This window comes from Platalea leucorodia (assembly GCF_965183815.1).
Source record: "Platalea leucorodia genome assembly, chromosome: 20".
NCBI lineage: Eukaryota > Metazoa > Chordata > Aves > Pelecaniformes > Threskiornithidae > Platalea > Platalea leucorodia.
This window is the reverse complement of record NC_138842.1, coordinates 8,856,896-8,875,907: the sequence shown is the minus strand read 5'-3', so window position 1 is coordinate 8,875,907 and position 19,012 is coordinate 8,856,896. Positions and strand designations below refer to the sequence as shown.

The following is a 19,012-nucleotide window of genomic DNA, read 5'->3' as shown; positions in this document are numbered from 1 at the left end:
TGCGGGGAAGATCCCGCACCTGAGGCCCTCTCTGCCGCATCTCCCAGACCCCGTGCACCAGAGATGCACAAGGGCTGGCCCCAGCGCCTGGGAAGGACTGCATTTTCCTATCGTTACCAACAACTTTTCTCGTGCATCGACCGCCCTCCTGCCCTGAGCAACAGCCTCATACACCCGAGAAATCAAGAGTCTCCCTTCCAAACTACACAAGGGCCAAGAGAGAGACGTCTGCAACCGCGACTCCAGCCTTCCCTGGGAAGAACTGGGACCCGCCACCCAGAGGCTCCTGACACGTTCTGCCTCTGTGGGATGCAGAGGATGCAGGGCCGGAAGGATTGGCCTCGTCCTGTCGCGCTTCTGCGGATAAGGACGTCTGGAGTACCTGGGAGCCAGGTCCCAAGCCGCCTCCAGGGCTCTGGGGCTTGATCGTTCCCATCGCCTCTCCGGAACGCCAGCCCCAAGCTCAGACCTTCGCAAGACCCCCATGGGCAAGGCCCTTGTTGCACTTATGAATATGATTAATTAGGTCCAATTAACTATACTGGAATTAATAATGTGACTCACAGCTACACCGGGGTGGGAGTCACAGGGGCAGGAAGAGGCAAAGGAGACCCAAGTAGCAGAGAGAGGAAGGGGAGGATATGGCTGAGGATAGCCAGGTGCAGGCTCAGGTGGGAGTAACATCCATCCCAAATACACCATTTGCTTCAGCTGGGCGGCCGGAGCACAGCCCTCCACCCACCTCGGGAGCTGCATCCCAAGTCAGGGCCACTGCCGCTGCCACTGCTGCTATGGGTGCGCAGCGTGCAGCTGAGCAAGGACACAGCTGGCTCACTGGCTGCCTGTGCTCTGTGCCTGCTCCCTCTTTCCTCACAAGCAGAAGGGAGCCGCACAAGCGCACACGCACGTCAGGCTGTTAAGCCAGTCCACCCGCTTCTGGATGATGCCAGCAGCATCCTAACCAGGATGTGTCACCTTCCTGCCTGCAGCGCGCTAACTGCTTGGGGGTGGGCTGGGAAGAGAGGGCTGGAGGCAGGGACCACTTGGCAGCATCCCCGAGCATTGCAGAGCTTAAGGGGACCCAGGGACAAGCCATCCATCTCCGCTGGCGGGAAGTGGCAGCCCCAGCTGAAAATGAAAACACCCTTCACCCTCCCGCTCTCCATGTGCACGCATCCATAGCCACTACCAGAGCTGGACACACACACACACACACACACCCCTGCCCCTGGGAAGCAGAGGCAGGAGATGAGGCGGCAGAGGCGGCAGCGGAGGCGGTGGGGGACCCCCCCGACCCGGGGCGCCGTGGTGGGAGCGTGGGCAGCCGCTTGCTTGCATCGGCCACCTAGCCATACCCTGAGGTACCCTCCCAGGGACCAGGCAGCAGCGAGGCCATACGTCTCCCTGCCTCTCCCGTAAGCTCCCAAGCGCCTCATCAGCAAGCAGCAACGTATTTTCAGGCTTTCGTCCTTCCCAGTAGCAGCACCGGGCTCGCATTACCGCAGACGGCAGGCATGGGCGCAGCGAGTTCAAGGCAGTGCCCAGCCACCGCTGTCTGGCACAACAGCTCCCTGCCAGGGGCAGGCCGGCAGCTCCTTCCCTCCAGAGGGGATGTGCGGAGCCACCTGTCCTCCAGGCCCTCTGGCTGCCTCTCCCTCCTGCTCCTTCCCTTCCCCGCAGCCTCCCGGGCTTTCTACATCACAGCCCCTCGCATCTCTCCCAGCCTGCGCACATGAAAGCGGCAGAGCGAGACTGGGAAAGGTCAGCGGGAGGACCAGCCGCCGGCAGCTCAGCGCTGAGCCTCTCTCTTTAATTAACATCTGCCGGGCTAGCTGCCCTCCCTACACTTGACTCCGACTCCCAGTTCCCCCTTCCCTCCTCTATCATTACGCCCACGCTAGGAGAGACAGGGAGGGGAGGAGATGGGGAAGCAGAGTCCTTGGAGCTCCTCAAAGCCTCCCTCTGCCAACGCCACCACCACGACAGCAGCAGCTCATCCCTGGAGCTGCGTAGTACGTCAGTACGTTAGCGAGCCCCTGGCCGAGACACCCAGACTGGCTGTTACCTGCCCCCCTCTTGCGCGGAGCTTTCCTGCCTTTGGGCCACAGAACATACACCCAGGAAATCAAGAGTCTCCCTTCCAAACTACACAAGGGCCAAGAGAGAGGTGTCTGCAACTGTGACTCCAGCCTTCCCTGGGAAGAACTGGGACCCGCCACCCAGAGGCTCCTGACACGTTCTGCCTCTGTGGGATGCAGAGGATACCGGGATGCAGGGCCGGAAGGATTGGCCTCGTCCTGTCGCGCTTCTGCGGATGAGGACGTCTGGAGTACCCGGGAGCCAGGTCCCAAGCCGCCTCCAGGGCTCTGGGGCTTGATCGTTCCCCATCGCCTCTCCGGAACGCCAGCCCCAAGCTCAGACCTTCGCAAGACCCCCGTGGGCAAGGCCCTTGTTGCACTTATGAATATGATTAATTAGGTCCAATTAACTATACTGGAATTAATGATGTGACTCACAGTTAGCCAGAGCTGCCTCTTTGCGAAGCGTTTCCCCAGTGGCTCGCTCCAGTCCCAGATCAACCCCCAGCAGAGGCCCCGGAGACGGAAAAGCACAGATGAATTGGGATAAAGGAAAGGAGCCTGGGGCTGCGAAATGCCTGTTTTAGGGGCAGCCCTCTGCTTTGCTGATCCACGTAGGTACAGAGCAGGGAGCTGGCGGTAGCTCTAGCATTAAATCCACAGACCTGGCACACAGACTCATCCTGTGTTCCCCCAGAAAGGCAAAGGTCCAGCGAGGAGATGGAAGAGGCTACGTTACTGCTGCAGAGGTAGACTCTGGCCTAAAAACATCTTTTCAGCTCTCCCCACACCACCCTCAGTCCTGCACATCGCTAGACAGACTCCTGGCCACAGTGCCCCCTTCTCCCCTCAGACACTGGCACGGATCCTGTCCCACAGCCTCACAAGTCCCTGCCGTGCCTCCATCTCTCTCGGGCTGCACTGCAAGGTCTCAATCCCACTTCTGTTTTGATGGCACCACAAAGCCGTCACTCAGGGAAAGGGGAAAAAAGCCAGCCCCGGAGAGGCCCCAGGTCCGTGCCCAGCCCCGCGGCCAGCTGGGGAAGAATGGGCTCCCTCATTCCGTGCTCGTTGGAGTTTGAGCAGGGCAGCCGCCAGCAGCAGGCAGCTGCGAGGAGCCTGCGCTACCTCTGCCACCGCTGCAGCTGTCTGCGCAGCCTGTGCTGTTGGCCAGATGGGCCTGGACAGAATCCGGGGTGCCCAGCTTGGCTTCTCTGCTCCTTTCAAATGGGATCCCAGCCCGTTGCCTTCATGCTGGCTTATTAACCATCACATCTCCAGCAGGCCAAGGCCATTTTCCCACCTCTGGCAGAAGAAACTGGGAAGCGCAAAGACAACATGGGAAGCGACGCAGCCAGCCGGCCACAGTCTCCTGCTCAGCATCCTCATGCCAGAACCGGGCCCTGGCCCCCCTCCATACGCTGGGATTTTCCTATGCTGCAGTCCTAAAGGCAAAACACAGCCTGTGCCGGAGTACCGGAGGAGAATTTAATCAAGCTGAGCCATCCTTTTCCCAAATGGAAATATGCTGCTGCAGCCACACCATCGTCTAGCAAAGACAAACTCCTGACACGGTTCCAGGATCACAAAGACACCAAGGCTCGGGATCCTGGATGCCTTGCTATTCCTGCAACGTCAGATGCGCTCATAATGCCTGTCCGGGTGCAGGCGTGACGTAGCTCTTCAAGCCTCCTTCCCTTCTCGCGACTCCCGTGCGCTCTGAACACCAGCCTCATCCTCCCACCACCTCAGATGCTCGCTGCAGCCCAGGAGAAGTCATCCCAGGTCTGCTGCACGGCGCGCAAAGTCCTGATGCTGCTGGGATTCTGGCACGGGAGACGAGCTTAATTCCTACCGCAAGAGCCCAGCCTTGGGCGGCCTTTGCTACGTGCTCCGGCTGTATTTGGGCTGCTCTTTGCACGGGGCCCTGCAGAGACATTCGCTTTGCTGTCTCCGGTCTGGGCACATCGCTGCTGTCCAGAGCAGCCCCTGGCGAGCGGCAAAGCAAGAAAGGGCTGGGGTCTACTGGCGCTGGAGCCAGGAGGGAGCTCCTGCCCCCTGCCAGCCGGTGGGGCCAGGAGAGCCGGAGCCGGTCAGGCAGCCTGCGGGGCTGGGCAGACCGCCGAGCCTGCCGCCAGCAACGCCTGCGGGGCGCCAAGGGTTAAACCATTTAGCGAGGCCACCAGCGTGATAAATGCAGGCAGCGGCGGAGCCGGCGCCTCCCACCGCCAGCCGGGGCTCGGCGGGCTGGGGAGCGGGAAGGTGGCAGGCGGGGACTCTTATCCTGATACGGCGCCTTCCTCCCGAGTGCGGGTTTGGAAAAACTGAGCAGGCAGGGCTGCTCTGGCATCGCGGCGCCTGGGTGACACAAAGCCAGCAGAGCCCTCGCCGAGAGGACGGGCAGGCAGCCGGCGGCGGGGGGCGAGCCCGGCAGGGCGCGGGCAGGAGGCGGCCGGGGGCGCGGGCGGCACCGCCGGGCAGCGGGCTCTCCCTTCCCCGGGGCGTCCCGGGCAGCAGCGGGCCCCGCGCCGGCTGCGGGGGCCGCCGGGGCTGCGCACGCAGGCGGGCGGCCCCGGGCGCTGCCCGGCTGCCGCGCCCGCGTTCCTCGGCTCCCGCGCCGCCCCGCCGCCCCGCCCGCAGCCCGCTGACCCGGGGCCGCGCTGGCCCCCTCCGCCAAAGCGGGCGCCCAGGGCGGCCTCGGCGCGTGCAGCGCACGCCGTGCCCACGTGCGGGGGCGAACGCGCGTCGCGGACGGGCAAATCTTCCCGCGGATGCACCGGTGGCGGGTGTTGGAGACGGTGCTGGGGCAGGCGCGCGTTCTGCAGGCGCGCGCAAGCATGTGCGACCACAAACGGCAGGAACGGAGCACACGGCGGGGTGCCAGCCCCAGAGCTACGCTACAGCCAGAGCGCCGGCGAGGCTGGGGCGCGTCGCACCAGGGGATGACAAGGTAGTCAAGGATGGCGCAAGAATGGCTCCTGCTGTCCCTGCTACCACAGTCTAATAGGGAGGCAGAACTAGGAATGGAGTAGTCCCTCCCTTTGTTTTATTTACTCGGTGCCTTCATCCCCAGAGGACTCCTGGAAGCTTGGTCACTGCAGACGCTCAAGCCCTGTGTCAGCAAGTCCCAGAGCAGAAATCAGGGGAGTTTTCAGGAAGGTCACAAGCCTGACACAAATTCAGTTTTATTCAACGTCTCTATTAGTATTTGGGGTCCCTGGAAATCACCGCTCTCTAAATGGGGTCATAACAGGAAAAGTTAGCGAGCTGCTGCCTTGCGCCATCTGCCAGCACGACAAGGACTTGTGTTGCTGGTGGCTTGGACTAGCACTTGCTACCCCCGTTCCCACACAGGCAGTCTCCATTCCCGAGACAGTCATGTGCGTCTTGGTGTGTGCAACGCCTCAGCCACACAAATCTCTAGCTGGGGGAAAAGCCTCTCCCCCAGCACCTCAGGGGCAGACCTGTTTTGCAGAGAAGCAGGGCACATACCCCGCCACGCACGCAGGGCTGACGCAGCCAGAGTCACCGGCATCAACAGGCAGCTGCCCGGCCAGGCCCATCTGCCCTGCGTGCTCCGGAGAGGGCGACCGTCTGAGTAAAGCTACGAGCTCTCCTTGTGTGTTCAGGCTCTGCTCCCTTGGTTTCCGCCCAGCCCTTGCTCATCCGCGCCCCAGTCTCCCAAAACACACGTGCATTTACGCCGGCCTGATGGTACTTGCCTGCCAGAGGTGCCGCGCACCTCAGCTGACTGCCACGAGGACCCTACAGACTTTGGGACAAGGAAAAGGTCCTCCTCACCAGGACCACCCCATCCCTGCCCAGCTACTTGTCGCTTGCATTCAGTCTCCTCTTGCGCTCCGCATTTCTCCCCCTCCCTTCGTGCTCTCCCACGACGTGCCCTCTGCACCCGCCCCACGCACGCGGGGGCACCCTCCGGCCCCGGCCTGCCTTGCCCGCGGCGCGCAGCAGGGCGAGCGCGGGGCCGCCGGCGGCCGCCTCTCCCCGCGCTCCTCCCGCCCGCCCCCCATGCAGCGTTATTAACCACGCACGCTGTCGCCTGCCGCGGGCCCGCGGCCACCGAGGAAGGCGGGCCGAGGGCCGGCTCCTCCGGCCGCGGCAGCACTGGCGCGTCCCCCCGCTGCCCGGGCAGGGGGACGAGGAGGGCACACGAGGGGAGAGCGCGGTCCCGCCCCCGGCGAGGGAGGCTGCTCCGCGCGCACAAGCCGGCCCCGCGCCGCCGCCGACCCGCCCGGGAGCGGCGCGGAGCTGCCCGGGCGCAGCTCCTCGGGCAGGGCCCGGGGGCTCCGGCAGAGGGAACCGGGCCGCGGGCCCCGGGCCGCCCCAGCCCAGCGCGGAGGGCGGCGGGCTCCATCCCCGCGGCGGCGGCGAGGGCGGGGCGCGGCGGCGGCGGGGCGCGGCGGCGCCACCTGGCGGGCGCGGGCGGCGCAGCGGCGGTGCCGGGAGCGGGCGCGGGCAGCGGGAGCGGGCAGCGGCCCGGCGGGCGGAGCGGCGGGGGCTGCCCCGGCGGGGAGGGAGGCCCCAGCGGCAGCCAGGCAGGGCGCGGCGGGCACGGCCCGGCCCTTCCCCGGGCACCCGGCGGCCCCGCTCTCCTCCTGCAGCCGGGCAGAGCGGGGCTGCTCCCATCGCAGCCCGACTTTCCCCTCCCTAGAGCCGATGCCGAGGTGCAGCGCCAGAGCTGGGACGAGACACGCTAGAAAACCCACTGCCTTATTGTATGTACCCTATTTTCTCTCTCAGATGGCGCAAAGGAGACGCAGCTACCTCCGGGGCTACGCACGACAGAATAGCAGCATGTGCACAGCAGAAGGGGATGTTTTAATTAAGAAGAAAAGGAGAAGCGGTGGCTCCGGTGAAAAATGCCAAACGGAGCTTTAACGTCCAGGCGCAGAAGCGAGGAAGCGGATTGCCGCAGCACGCAATACACCCTCGTCCCTGCGCTATAATACCAAGAGCTAAATGAACAGCATCCCTGCCAGCAGCCGTGGCTTACAGCCGGCACCCGAACCGTTAAATCATGCCTCCCTGCACAGACAGCCCTTCTTGCATATCTGTGTAACAGGTACCTCAACGCACTTTACAGCTGTCCTTTATGCAGTGTGGCCACCGAGAACCACACATCAAAATCCTCCCCCAGGTGGAAGGCAAGGCGAGGGGTTGCGGGAGAGCTGCGTGCCTGGCAGCAAAGGCTGGCAGAGCCAGAACACCCAACAGAGGGGTTGGCCCGGCCACAGGTTACGAGGTCAGCCGGATGCCAAGGTGCTTGGCCAGGACAAAAACGGAGGCAGGGACTGGGTTTAGACGGGTTGAGATAGAGGGAGGCTGCCAAAGCCCTGTTGGCTCTCCAGCAGTGCGACTAGAGAGGGCGAGGAAGAGCGGAGGCCGGAGTGGTGAGGCCGAAACAGCCTAGCTGCTAGCCCCTCTACACGTGGGACTGAGTAACAGTAGGAGAACCCTCCTAAGAGGGGGCTTGGGGAACCTCTCCCCTCTGCCACTGCCCCTTCCTCCTTCAAAGCAACCCCTCTTCCAATTTAAGCAAACACGCTGTACTTGAAAAAACCAAGGCACAGTTACTTAAGGAACAAAGAAGCCAATAAATGACAATTCATTAAGAGGTAGCATCGCAACCGTTTGCAACTTTCTGCACATGCTCTTGATCTAGCAGGCCAATGCATGATTTGCAAAAGCAAAGCAAAAGGCAGCAAGAAGGTGATAGTTGCAAGAGCCTGGAGCAGCATCTCCTCCCCTGCTGTCTCTCAACCATATAGCAGTCACGACACCAGCTGGGTCTTTGCAGAAACAGGCAGGAAAATCCCTCAGCTACAATGAAGAGCACAGTGCGTACCACCCTGGTGCTGGCTTCCCAGGCCACCAGAGACAACAGCGGACTCAAAGCAGGAGAGACCCTTGGGGTGAGCGGACAGACTCGCGGACAGCAGGAGGAGATGTCCCAGGACTCCCTTTCATAGCTGCGCGACGCAGAAAAGATCAAACTAAAGACCATGTAAGCAGAGTGACTTCATCCAGTCCCTAATGGTCTTGCCATATTTCCCCAATTCCTCCCTCTAACCGCTGCCTTCATCCCAGGTATCGGAAGCCTTACAAGCTTCCCCATCCTCTGACAGCCACAGCTCTGTGTCCAAGCTGGAAAGGGGGAAAGAGGCAGGGGAAAGGGAACAAGGAGTTTTTCTGGAAGCCAATGAAATGCAACTGTGAACATAGTTCCCATGGTAACAGCAGGATCCAGGGGAAGGAAAGGGAATGTAAATCGGATTATCAAGGGGATGAACAGGGAGGGAGGGACGAACGAACCGGTTGCATCCGCCAGCCCAGCCAGGCCGCTCAAACACCATCTGTGCTGCGTGCCCGAGTACCGAGTCCCCTCCTCACCTTAACGCCTGCCCAGAGAGCTCCCTGTGCAGCAGCTCTCTCTGCTCCGGAGTTGCCCAGCAAGGCGAGGTCCCCGCAGCACAGCAGGGATGACGGAGGTCACCGAGGAAGTCCTACGACCACCACTCCCAGCCCAGAAACTTTCTCCTGAGTGGAGCAGTCTCCGTGTAACTGATGCAATATATTACTTTTACTGCCTGACATCTTACCCATAAATGAGGAGGAGGCTCAAAAATGCCCTGAACATTAAAAAAAAAAAAAAAAAAATCAAAGAGAAGTAACTCACGAGACCCAAGATTTATGCTCCTCCAGCCACAGGGGAAAGAGAGTACTCCTCTGTGACATTCTAGCAAGGACTTGCACTTTGCGGAACGAATACAGTGAAATCAAGGCGGCTTTCAATAAAGCCAGGAGAAGCACACCAATTCACATCAGATGGATTTAAACCAGCACACCCAACAGCAGCAGAGCCTGTTCCAGCAGGCTTCCCAGGCTTGGGAACCATCTTCCCAGCCTGAGAAAGGACTACAGCATCTCGGTTGCTCTCTAGATCTGGCTCTCCCTGCACTGCTTAGGCTGCACCCTCTCTCTGCTGGTGCTTCCCAGCCTGGAAAGGGTTAAGTCTCAAAAGCACCTCCTGGGGTTTTGCTGCTTCTTTTCTGCTCTGTTTTATTTCCTCAAAGACAGAGATCAGCCGCCTGGATCTGGCTTGACCTCACAGCAGAGCCCACAGCCGCCCTCTCTGCAGCACAGATTGCCTGTGTGCGTGGGGGGGGGCACGGGAGGGACACATAGATTTGCTGTGCTGGAGCCCTTTTAGAGACAGGCATGAATATTTCATGACAGGGAGATGATGCTTCGCTTCGGCAGCATCATGCAGATGCGGATTTGCGCTATGCTGTCAGGGACACAAAAGGACAGACCCCAGGTCGGCGCTCCCAGGGAGCCCACTGAGAAGAGAAGCCCCCCAAGGGCAAAGGGACCTCCTCTGCCCACGTTCACTCTGCAGGGCCAGCAGTACGAGGAGCCACAGGTGGTGCCAGCAGCTCCGGCGCGAACCTGCCACCCTCTACCTGGCAGCAAAACCCCAGTAGAGAAAGCTGCCCGTTGGCCTGCTCTGGGGAGGGGTAGAGGAGCAGCCCTGTCAGTCCCCAGGACATCCCTAGTACCATAACGCCCCGTTAGAACGCTGCACCGGCCCCAAAACACGAGAAGTAACCAGATGGTCATTCCGAACCCAAGCCCAGGTTTCAAGAAAGGCGCAATATCCCACTGGAACCAGAGAAGACATCTCTAGGGGGGCGGACTGCATTTGGCACAAACTGTATAGACGCCCTTTGATTCAGGCATTCAATACAACTTCCTCCATTCAAAAGGACAGCGAGGTTCGAGATCTCTGTTTTGACTCTTTGCAATATGTAGAGCAGGTACCGTCTAAGAGTCTCTGAAAGTCCAGCATAAAAGGAGCACTCGTGTCTCCAGAGCGTGTGCAGAGGGCAGGAAGAAAACAGACTGAAGAGCACGGGGCTGGACTGCCTGCAGCAGGGCTAAGCTCTTCTCTGAAACTCTCAAGCATGATCTAACAGCAAAATTATCAGGGGTAGAGTACCAAACTGTATTCCTGTGGGCAATCCTGTGTGGAAGGAACGACTGGCCATCCTGGTTCAAGTCCCCCAAAATCAAGCCATGCAGCAGCGATACCAAGAGGAGGAAGGAGCAAGATTTCAGCAAGGGGAGCCTGTGGAGGACCACAGCTCTGGAATTTAATTGAGACAAAGCTGCTACACTTTTCTTGGACATGAATTTGAGTGGGAGGTGTTTGCTACTGCCAATACATTTTTCCTCATACACAGTTCTTCCACATGAGGTTGAACCGTTAAGCGTTGACAGTGCATCTGTTAAGATTGGCTCCAGAAACCAAATGTTCTTGAAAATAAAGAGAGAAACATGCTGTGCTTGCCCTTCATCTTCCCAGCCATCCAGCTCCCAGTACCACGGAGAAAAGCCACGCGGAGCAGCCCACGTGCGCACAGATGGCCCAAGAGCGGCCGTGTTTAAAGCGCTCCCCTGCATGAAAGGTGCGGTAGGCTCAGGAACGAGGAGAAGTTCTCCAAGGATGGCAAGACTCGGCGCAAGGCCGGCACGACAACGTCCGGCTTGTTTCTACTGACGATATAAGGCTTCAAGGAAAGGTCCCATGGAAGACCTGGGAGAAGGGCTCTTCCCAATATTTCAAATTCCTCTCCTGCTTTGTGTTTTCTTTTTACAACTGCATTTCTGTCCTACCTCCCAGGGCAGCTGCCTTGGGCTTAGAGCAAAGAGCGAGCCTGCTTCTTCAGAAAGATCCTGCGCCCAGCAGATAGCACTGGGATCACCACGGACTACAAGCACTGGAAGAGGAAGATGATCTTCCTCCAAGGTCACAAAATCTTTTCTTCAGAGGAAGGAAAAAAAAAAAAAAAAATAGAAAGGCCAATGCAGCCTCCTCACTTGACTCCCTTTAATTAGTAACCATCTGGTTTTGAGAAGAGCTGTCAACCAACGTAGAGCATTTGGCAAGCTTCCTCAGCTGCTGCTCTCCTAACTTCAGTTCTTCTTGGAAACGCTTTAAGCCCCAGGATGCCAAAAGGAAATGAAAAGAAAAGCAAAATAGAGAGCGCGCGAGCGAAGCAGAAGAGCAAGGATGCAGTATAACCTAGCGGACAGGGCGAGACATTCCCCAGTTCCACCTCCAGGTCGGGGAGCAAACTGCAAACACTGCTGGCCATCTGATAGCCGGGAAACCTCCCACCCAGCCAGCCACGCGGGAGGAACCGCGATACCTCAAGCGCCATATTTCAAACAAGCCGTTACAAATCCCTCGACATTTTCCGGAAGTCGGGCTGCTCAATTCAGCGTCCTGGCCAAATTCCAACTTAGGCAGTGACTTTCTATCTTCCTAAATTCCCTCCCTCACTTTAATTTCTTCTTTGTCCCAACCACCGTGCGACAGCACTGTGCACCCGCAGTTACGTGTACTGCTCCAGCACAGCGTTCATCCACCAGGACAGACACGGACAGTCTTACAGACCAAATACATTGTGCTCCGTGGACAAGAGCTGCGACGCTCTTCCTTGAGTTTTGCCCTGGTTCTGCCTGATGCCACGCTCTGCTCAAATAAAGGGGTGCTGCTCTCCACTGGGAAGCCTGCAGGTGCAAAGGGAGCATTTCACCTAGCTTTTGGACACAGCGAGGCGGCACGCCAACCGTTCTGCTCCGCAAGCTCCCGGGCTGCCTCGCTCACGGAAGCTCAAGTCCTCAGGCACGCTCTGCCAGCGCAAGCCCTTTTGCTCTTTCCAGGGAAGCAGCCACACTGGTAGCAAAGCTGGGCGGCAGGAGCCGGGCTGCAGCATTTTTGTGAGCGCTGCCTGCCTCATTAACATTCAACACATGGCTCAAGCAGCTTTTAGATTACTCCTTCCTGACTCTGGGACCTCGTGCGCGAGTCAGAGGCTTGCACATTTGCTTCCCCTGATCCCTGCGAGCCCCCGACACATGGCAAACTACGTTTTGAACAGTTCCCTTAATTTCTGCGCACAGACAACCACCTTCTCACTCTTGTGAAGAAGCAGAGTCATCCTCTACTCCCCCAAACAGCAGCACGCGCGCACGGACCACTGCCCTCTTTTCTCACAGATGCGTTCAGATTTCGCAGTACCCTCGGATTTTGCAATACCCTCTTGTAAGCAGGTATATCAGACTCCCCTGCGCTCTCACCCCCTCTACTCATTTCCACCCCGGTTCCCATACAGTGCTTCAGCTTCCCGTCAAGCGTGTGTAGAAGCCAGCTCCCTTTTCCTTCTCCAGACCCATGGTAAAGGGGTATAGGCACAGCTGAAGGAGTGGAGGATCCCCATGTTACATACGTTAATGTCCCACTACAAACAGGGCAGATATCGTTTCCCAAAGCGTTTCCACAGTTCTGTCCTATGCAGCAAAGGAGTCCGAGATCCAAACCTACGAGATCCTCCTCTTATACCTGCCCTGACATTCACCAGCCTGTCAGAGCAGCAGAGCTGTAACCTCGTTGACTCCTGACCCACGAGAAAAAGGCAAGCACTAAATTCCTTAGAGCACCTAAAACCACCAGGCACCCGCACCTGATGAGCCTTCTTGCACATTCCCGGATGGGCAGATGAGCAGGTTTCATCTGCCCTGATCTGCACGGAGCTATGAGATATTCTCACCTTCTGTCTCAGGAGCTGCACGAGACTTGGGCTCGGCTGGGATGCCCGCCACCGACGGGGCAGCGGGAGCTCGGGAACTCTCTCACATCCACTTTTAAGAGGATGAGCGTGCTGGTCTGACCCTCTTGGGACTGCAAATCCCCATGCAGGGAACAGGGAGGCGCCCAGGCAGGGAGCAGGCGAGAGAAGCACACGTGGCTCATCAGGCCTGGACCATCTCCCCGTGAGCCTCAACACGGCCAATTTACACCAGAGGACCAAAAGTGAAAGGCTGTGGACGCCGTCGCTCTTTTTGGTTTCCCAGCCTCGGCTGGGGAAAACAAAGCTTTTCCTTTACACTATACGCTCCGCTCCAAGCCACAGGAACCCCTGCACAATACTTCCATCTTCCATGCTTCTCCTCCAAAGCCTTTCTTCCTTGTCTATTAGCATTATGCAAAGTGCCCAACTGCCAATGCCAATGAAACTTCAGGCAGAAATCCATCTACTTCTCCCCTCCAGCTCCTAATTAACACGTGGACTTTAATTACATTTCCTGTTTTCATGACAAAATATGTCTCTCCTCCACCTACCCCTCTCTGAGATCATTACAAGAGCTCTAATAATAATTATCATCATCCATCTACCCTGAGAGCAAGGTGGGGGGCACCTGCTCCATCTTCCCAAGCTACCCCATCCCACCTAGCCCCCGGTCACTCATTCCTCGGAGAGCCGCCTGCCCTGGTCCCGTTCCAAGGGAGAGGGGTGGAAGTGCTGCTAACAGGTTGGCACAACATATTGCCAGGGCTGAATGGTGCCTGCAGGCTTTGGCTGCAGCAAAAGACATTACAATTCAAGGATGGACACAGAAACAAAGACAAATCAGAGAGGTATTAGGGATTCTCTTCCTTTATCAAAGGTAAGGATGGGCCACCCTCCTGCTGAAGAAGCTCTGTCCTCACTATCGATACAAGGCGCAGCAAACGCTGCTAGGAAGCTTTGCAGTAACACTCAGCTGGTTCACAGACCGATGCAGTAAAAAAATGGAAAAAACTTTCTAACAAACCTCCCCATCCTCACTGATCCAGGCACTAGAAAAGCAATCACCTTAGTAAATCACAAAGCATCCATTTCCCAGGAGAAATTGAAAACTGAGAAATTCTTCCCTAACCAGCCAGATGCGAGCAGGCAAGAAGCTGATACAATTTACTCAAGCATGGGCCTTGGCGCAGGCAGGCTTTCACGAAGCTCAGGCGTTTGTCTAAAGGTAACTCAAACTGCTACCACTCTCCTCACAGGTCCGGGAACCTCACCCGGATGCAATCTATCACGGCGGCGAGACCGAGTCCTGCACAATATCAACTGTGGATCTGCAAACTCAAAATCAGAATCAGCTCTCAGACCAATTATTTTATCTGAATGTTCAAAATTCACCAGTCAGCTGGTGGCTTTGTCCGCTTACAGAGGTCCGGGAAACGAGATTTTCCTTAGCTTTCCTAAGCTAAAGATTTCCTTAATCTTTAGCCCCCCTGGCAGCAAACAGAAAGGTAGTACCGAACTGAATATCAAGCTATGCAATGTTTGCTTTAGTCCGCAGATAGACCGAAGGCAGCGAGCTGCCCACCTCTTCCATTGCCGAGTTCTGAAGAATTAGCAATACTTCACAGAGCAGACATGACATCAAGCTCTTGGGACAGAGACAATGCCATAAGGGCAGCATCGGGGCAATCGCAACACAAAGGAGATATACGAAGGACTAAAAGTATGGCCCAGACAGAGTCTGCAAGGCAAGGACTGCATGATCCAAACGTATAGCCAAGCGCATCACACATAACTTTGTCGGCAAGAAGAGCTCGCAGCAGAGCTCCATGCACGGGCAGCAAGCGTGCCGCGAGCACAGACAGGGTCTCTGCTGCTCGCAGAAGCCCAGATCCCTTCTCATGGTCCAACGATGCAAGAAAACCAAGTAATTGCCCGAGCAAGAGAGTCTCAATAAGCACAGCAGAAGGGAGACGATGTCCCTTTAAATGTGACTAAAGTGTTGTCAATGGATCTGCTATGGTAGAGGAGTTAATCCCCCCCCCCAGCCCCTCTCAGCCACTGTGATGGGATAATTAGATGCGAGGGCTCAGCGCAGATGATGCTCCAGTTGCTTAGCAACTAATGGTTTCCATGGTAATGGCAAAGCACAGCCTTCGGAGCAGTAAGTGAGCAGTGCAGCAGGGCAGGGAAAGATGCCTTAAACTCCTGCACTGATCCGCTCCTCCAGAATCACTCGGAGGCCTTGAGGTATTAGGGGAGTGAGAAGGGGGTGCCTTAAAGATACAACATCCCTGTTTCAAGCAGCAGTAAAAAGAAAAGGGTTTTTTTTTAGACTAAACTTCCAGTGACACGGTCCTCCTAATCTCGGTGGCCCTCCACTAGCAGGACAAGTGAGGCTGAATCACACAGAGCGGTCTTACGCAAAGGCTCGTGCCCTGATACATGGGTCTTCTTGCTATAAGCGGTTGAATGCGATTCCAGCATCGGTTCTCGCACCCAGAGGCCGAGGTGAACGCACAAACACAAACACATGCTAACGTGTTTAGATATTCAGCGCTGGCCCACAAGAAGCCATGTACAGGCATCCAGCCTGGCCCTGGACCAGCAGGCAAGAGGAGGTGTCCTCTCGATTCTGCAGCTCTGCAACACACACGAAAGTGACACTGACTGTAAAACGTGAAGTCTCACCAGAAAAACAGAGATCAGATTTATTAACCTGAGCCCAAGTCTGTCATCTGGCACTTCCTTCGACACGACCAATTCCTACTGCTTTATCACCGCTGCTCCCTACACCGAGTCAGCATCCCACTGTTTCTGAGCATCGCAGCCATGACCTGCATCTCTCTTCTCACTAAATACCGCACGTGCTGGCAGTGCGGCTGCACGGCTGCAATCTTGTCATCTCGTGAGCCGAGCAGAGACAAGCTCTGTTTGCATTTTGATAAGAGAGCTCTGGGACACTTAGGTGGGCCTGTTGATTCAGGGGGGTCTTCACCCCCCTCACGTGATGCAGGGATGGCCTGCGTCGCTACCCGCTTGCAAATAACAGCCTTATGCGTTAAAGCTTTGCAAGCATCTCAAGCCCTGACGGCACAGAAGGGGGTATGGAAACTCACATCACAAAGACAAACCCTGCTCTCCTACCCTCCCTTGCAGAGAGGGCAGCAGCCCGCGTGCCTTGGGCACTGGCTGCAGCACACGCACTCGCCGCTTTTCTTTTCCCCTTCCCACCTGGGAGGAGACTGGCAGCACGTGCTCCGCTCCGCTGTGTGCCATCTCTTCTTGGCAGAAAGCATGGAAAAATGGAGAAAAGGGTAGACCCCTCCCTCCGGCAGGGGCCAAGCCAGGAGGTGGCATGTACTGCTGGTGAAGGGCAGCCCAGACTGGCCTCTGGGACCCCCGCACGCGTCAGACGAAGCCACCGACTCTGAGATGCTCTGCAGCTCCTTCCTCCCCTCGCCGCATGCGTTACTTTGCCCTCCCTGCAAACCCGGGGGATGCCGGCTGCGACATCCAGGAGGGACGAAGCATCCCGTCAGCCAGCCTGCGCTGACAGTTAATTTAGCCGCGAGTGAGGTCTCTTCCCTGGAGCCCTGTCCTGATCCACCCAGCGCTTCAGGAAGGTACCGGAACAGACTCGCCAAAAAAGTTGCAGAGCGTTTCAGACTCCGTCCCCTACGGCTTTCAAAGGGGGAAATCAAAGGGAAGCGCCGCGCTTTGTTCCACGGGGGAGCGGCACGAAAGGTGAGTGGCGGCGAGCCCAGCAGAACCGGTCGCTTCAATCGTCCGCCAGCTCACCTTTGAAGTGGTTTTAAAAATCAGGGAGGAGGGGCAGAGACCCGAGTTCAGCTCTTTTACTGCAACTTCACAGAATTTGAGGATGTGGGGGGTAAGAGGCCGCCTTTCCCCCACCAGAAAAATAGCATATCTGTTCAGAGAGAATAGAATACGGCTTAGAAAAAAGGCTGCGATACTCATCAAGTACGTCTGCTGCGTCCTCATGTCCCGAGGCAGCTACGAACAGCTACGACGGCAGCAGCATCTACCTACAGTACCGACAGAGACATAGCCAGGCATCCGCAGGATTAACCGGGCGCCCTGACACAGCCCCCGGTCCGGTGCCGATGGAGCAACCGACTCTCACCCGTCCGCAGCCTCCTCTCTGCCCCACGTTCCCCTCTCCCCCTGCCCGCCCGTACTTTCCCCACTGCCTCTCCTTAACAGAAATGACTGGTTTTAACCCCGGCCCACACAAATCCCGCGAGCTCTTTCTGTGTTATAGTCGCAGCATCAGCCACTTGCTGCGGCACGGGGAATCGAAGCAATGCCAACACAGCAGGAGCGGCACTGCGTGAGGACAAGCCAGGTGCCTACCATACACACTAGGAAGATGGGGAAAAGTACCAATTACTTAACTGGAAATTAATCTCTGTTCTACCACAGGGGAAAAAAAAAAAACAAAAACATGTATATAGATATAAAGAACACAGTTGATTGGCACGACCAGTATTCAGAAGCCCAGAGTCCCCCAAGCCCACTGAGCTTGCTTCTATACAAACACCATCAGCTGGGCAAAGCCAAGACAAGCGATGATACCCTCCTGTCACCACAGACAAGCAGATGTCACTCTGTACAAATTCAAAGCTTTCAGGGGCTGTGGAATACAAGAGCCATTCGAGCCAGGCTTGAATAACAACTCTTGAGTTGGAAGCCAAGTTACAGAGCTCCCCTATCTTTAGAATCATAGAATCGTTAAGGTTGGAAAAGACCCTTAAGATCATCGAGTCCAACCAACCGTTAAGAGAGTGGACGCTGCTTCCACATCGTAATACCTGGGACAGATTAGGCAGGGGCCGTGTGTGAAAGATATGGTCAACTTTAGGGGAGAGAGTGAGCTTGGATCCAACACCTTTCAGAAACAGGAGCAAGGCAAGTTTCTCTGGCTTCCCGAGGAGACCTTGTGCAACACATCCACGCACACACGTGAAGCCAAAAGCCTGGCCAAAAACATCTACCTACGCCTCACGCACACAGGCGGAAACACACACGCAAAAGTCAGACACCCCGAGAAGCAATTGAGCACGCTCGCAGTTACATCTCGAATCTGAAATGTCTTTTCTCTTGATTTGCAAATGAGTCTTAGTCTAAAACGCCAGGAGATAGGGATCAGCAAGGAAAGAGAACGGCGCTTGCCCCCCCCCCCCGACCCCAACCCACATCCTTACAAAGCTTCCCTGGAGTTCTTGTGGTTACGAGGTGCGTGGGAGTAGGTGAGACCGGTTTTCAGTAAAACTATCCCATCAATGGGCTTCCGTGCAGGTAGCACTCACCTGAAAAGAGCTGGCTTTGAAGAATCCAGACATCCTGAGCCAAGACACCTCCAGCTTGTCGCTTCTCTACATTTTCAGCTCCGTTCATGATGCAGATAGAGATGCTGGCTGCTTTGACCTTCTGCACGTGTCAGCAGGTTCTCTTCTAACTTCTGCTTCACCTTCCAAAGCTAGAGGGAGACGAGAAAATAAGACAGCTTTAGGAGACAAGTGTGAGCTTCTGGTTAAACTGTAGGGCGTAAGGAATTGGCAGTCTTAGATTTTATCTGCCACAAATCGGCTCTATCAGTCTGATAGAGATCCCTCTCCCCTGGGAAAGCAGGGGTAGCAAGACAGAGCTCAGGGCTTATGATGCTTTCACCCAGAATACACAGTAGACAAACCGATGGGATGGGGATTCAGCAACTGAAAGGCCAAAGGCAAAATTAAGGCCTTTTAGCCCTTTCCTCGATTTAAGGGAAAGGTCTGTGGTTGCAATCTTGTGTATTTAAAACATTCTTAGGCTTTAAGCTGGAAACCAACGCTTCTGCTCCCAGTTTTGCTAGCTTTTGCACAGACTGGGCAGACCACAGGGCTCGTTTCCCTGCTTTACCTGTTTGTATTATAGCAGCACCTCAAATCTCTACCCGTAAGAAGTAAATGTTATCACGTGGGGGAACGGTTTCCGTCCCTGCAGCAGAGGCAGGAGATATTATCAAGCTCTTTGCACATCTTTTTTTGGGGAGGGTCTAAGTACAAATGTTCAGGGCTTCTCCGGGTAGAGCATTATATTATATTATGTTATATCCTATCCCTCCCCTTCCATTACTTACCAGTTCCACAGACAGGCACAGCCTTCTCTGAGGACACAGAAACCTGGGGGAACATGGGAGAAAGGAAACTCTAATCAGCTGCAGCCAGTCGCTGCTCGCAGCCCTGGCAGCCCTGCAGCTGTTTCTCATCTCCT

At 56.7% G+C, this 19,012-nt stretch overlaps 1 protein-coding gene across 1 annotated transcript in view; it reads right to left on the bottom strand.

Moving 5' to 3' along the window:
• BCL9L (BCL9 like) overlaps positions 1–18,144 on the bottom strand; it is a gene marked incomplete at its 3' end in the record, with an annotated part of 65,893 nt that extends 47,749 nt beyond the window's left edge. Inside the window, exon 1 of the mRNA XM_082330762.1 lies at positions 18,067–18,144. Within this exon, the coding sequence (XP_082186888.1) occupies positions 18,067–18,099 (33 nt within the window). The 5' untranslated portion in view covers positions 18,100–18,144. The remainder of the gene's footprint in view (positions 1–18,066) is intronic.
• Between the last annotated feature and the right edge of the window lie 868 nt (positions 18,145–19,012).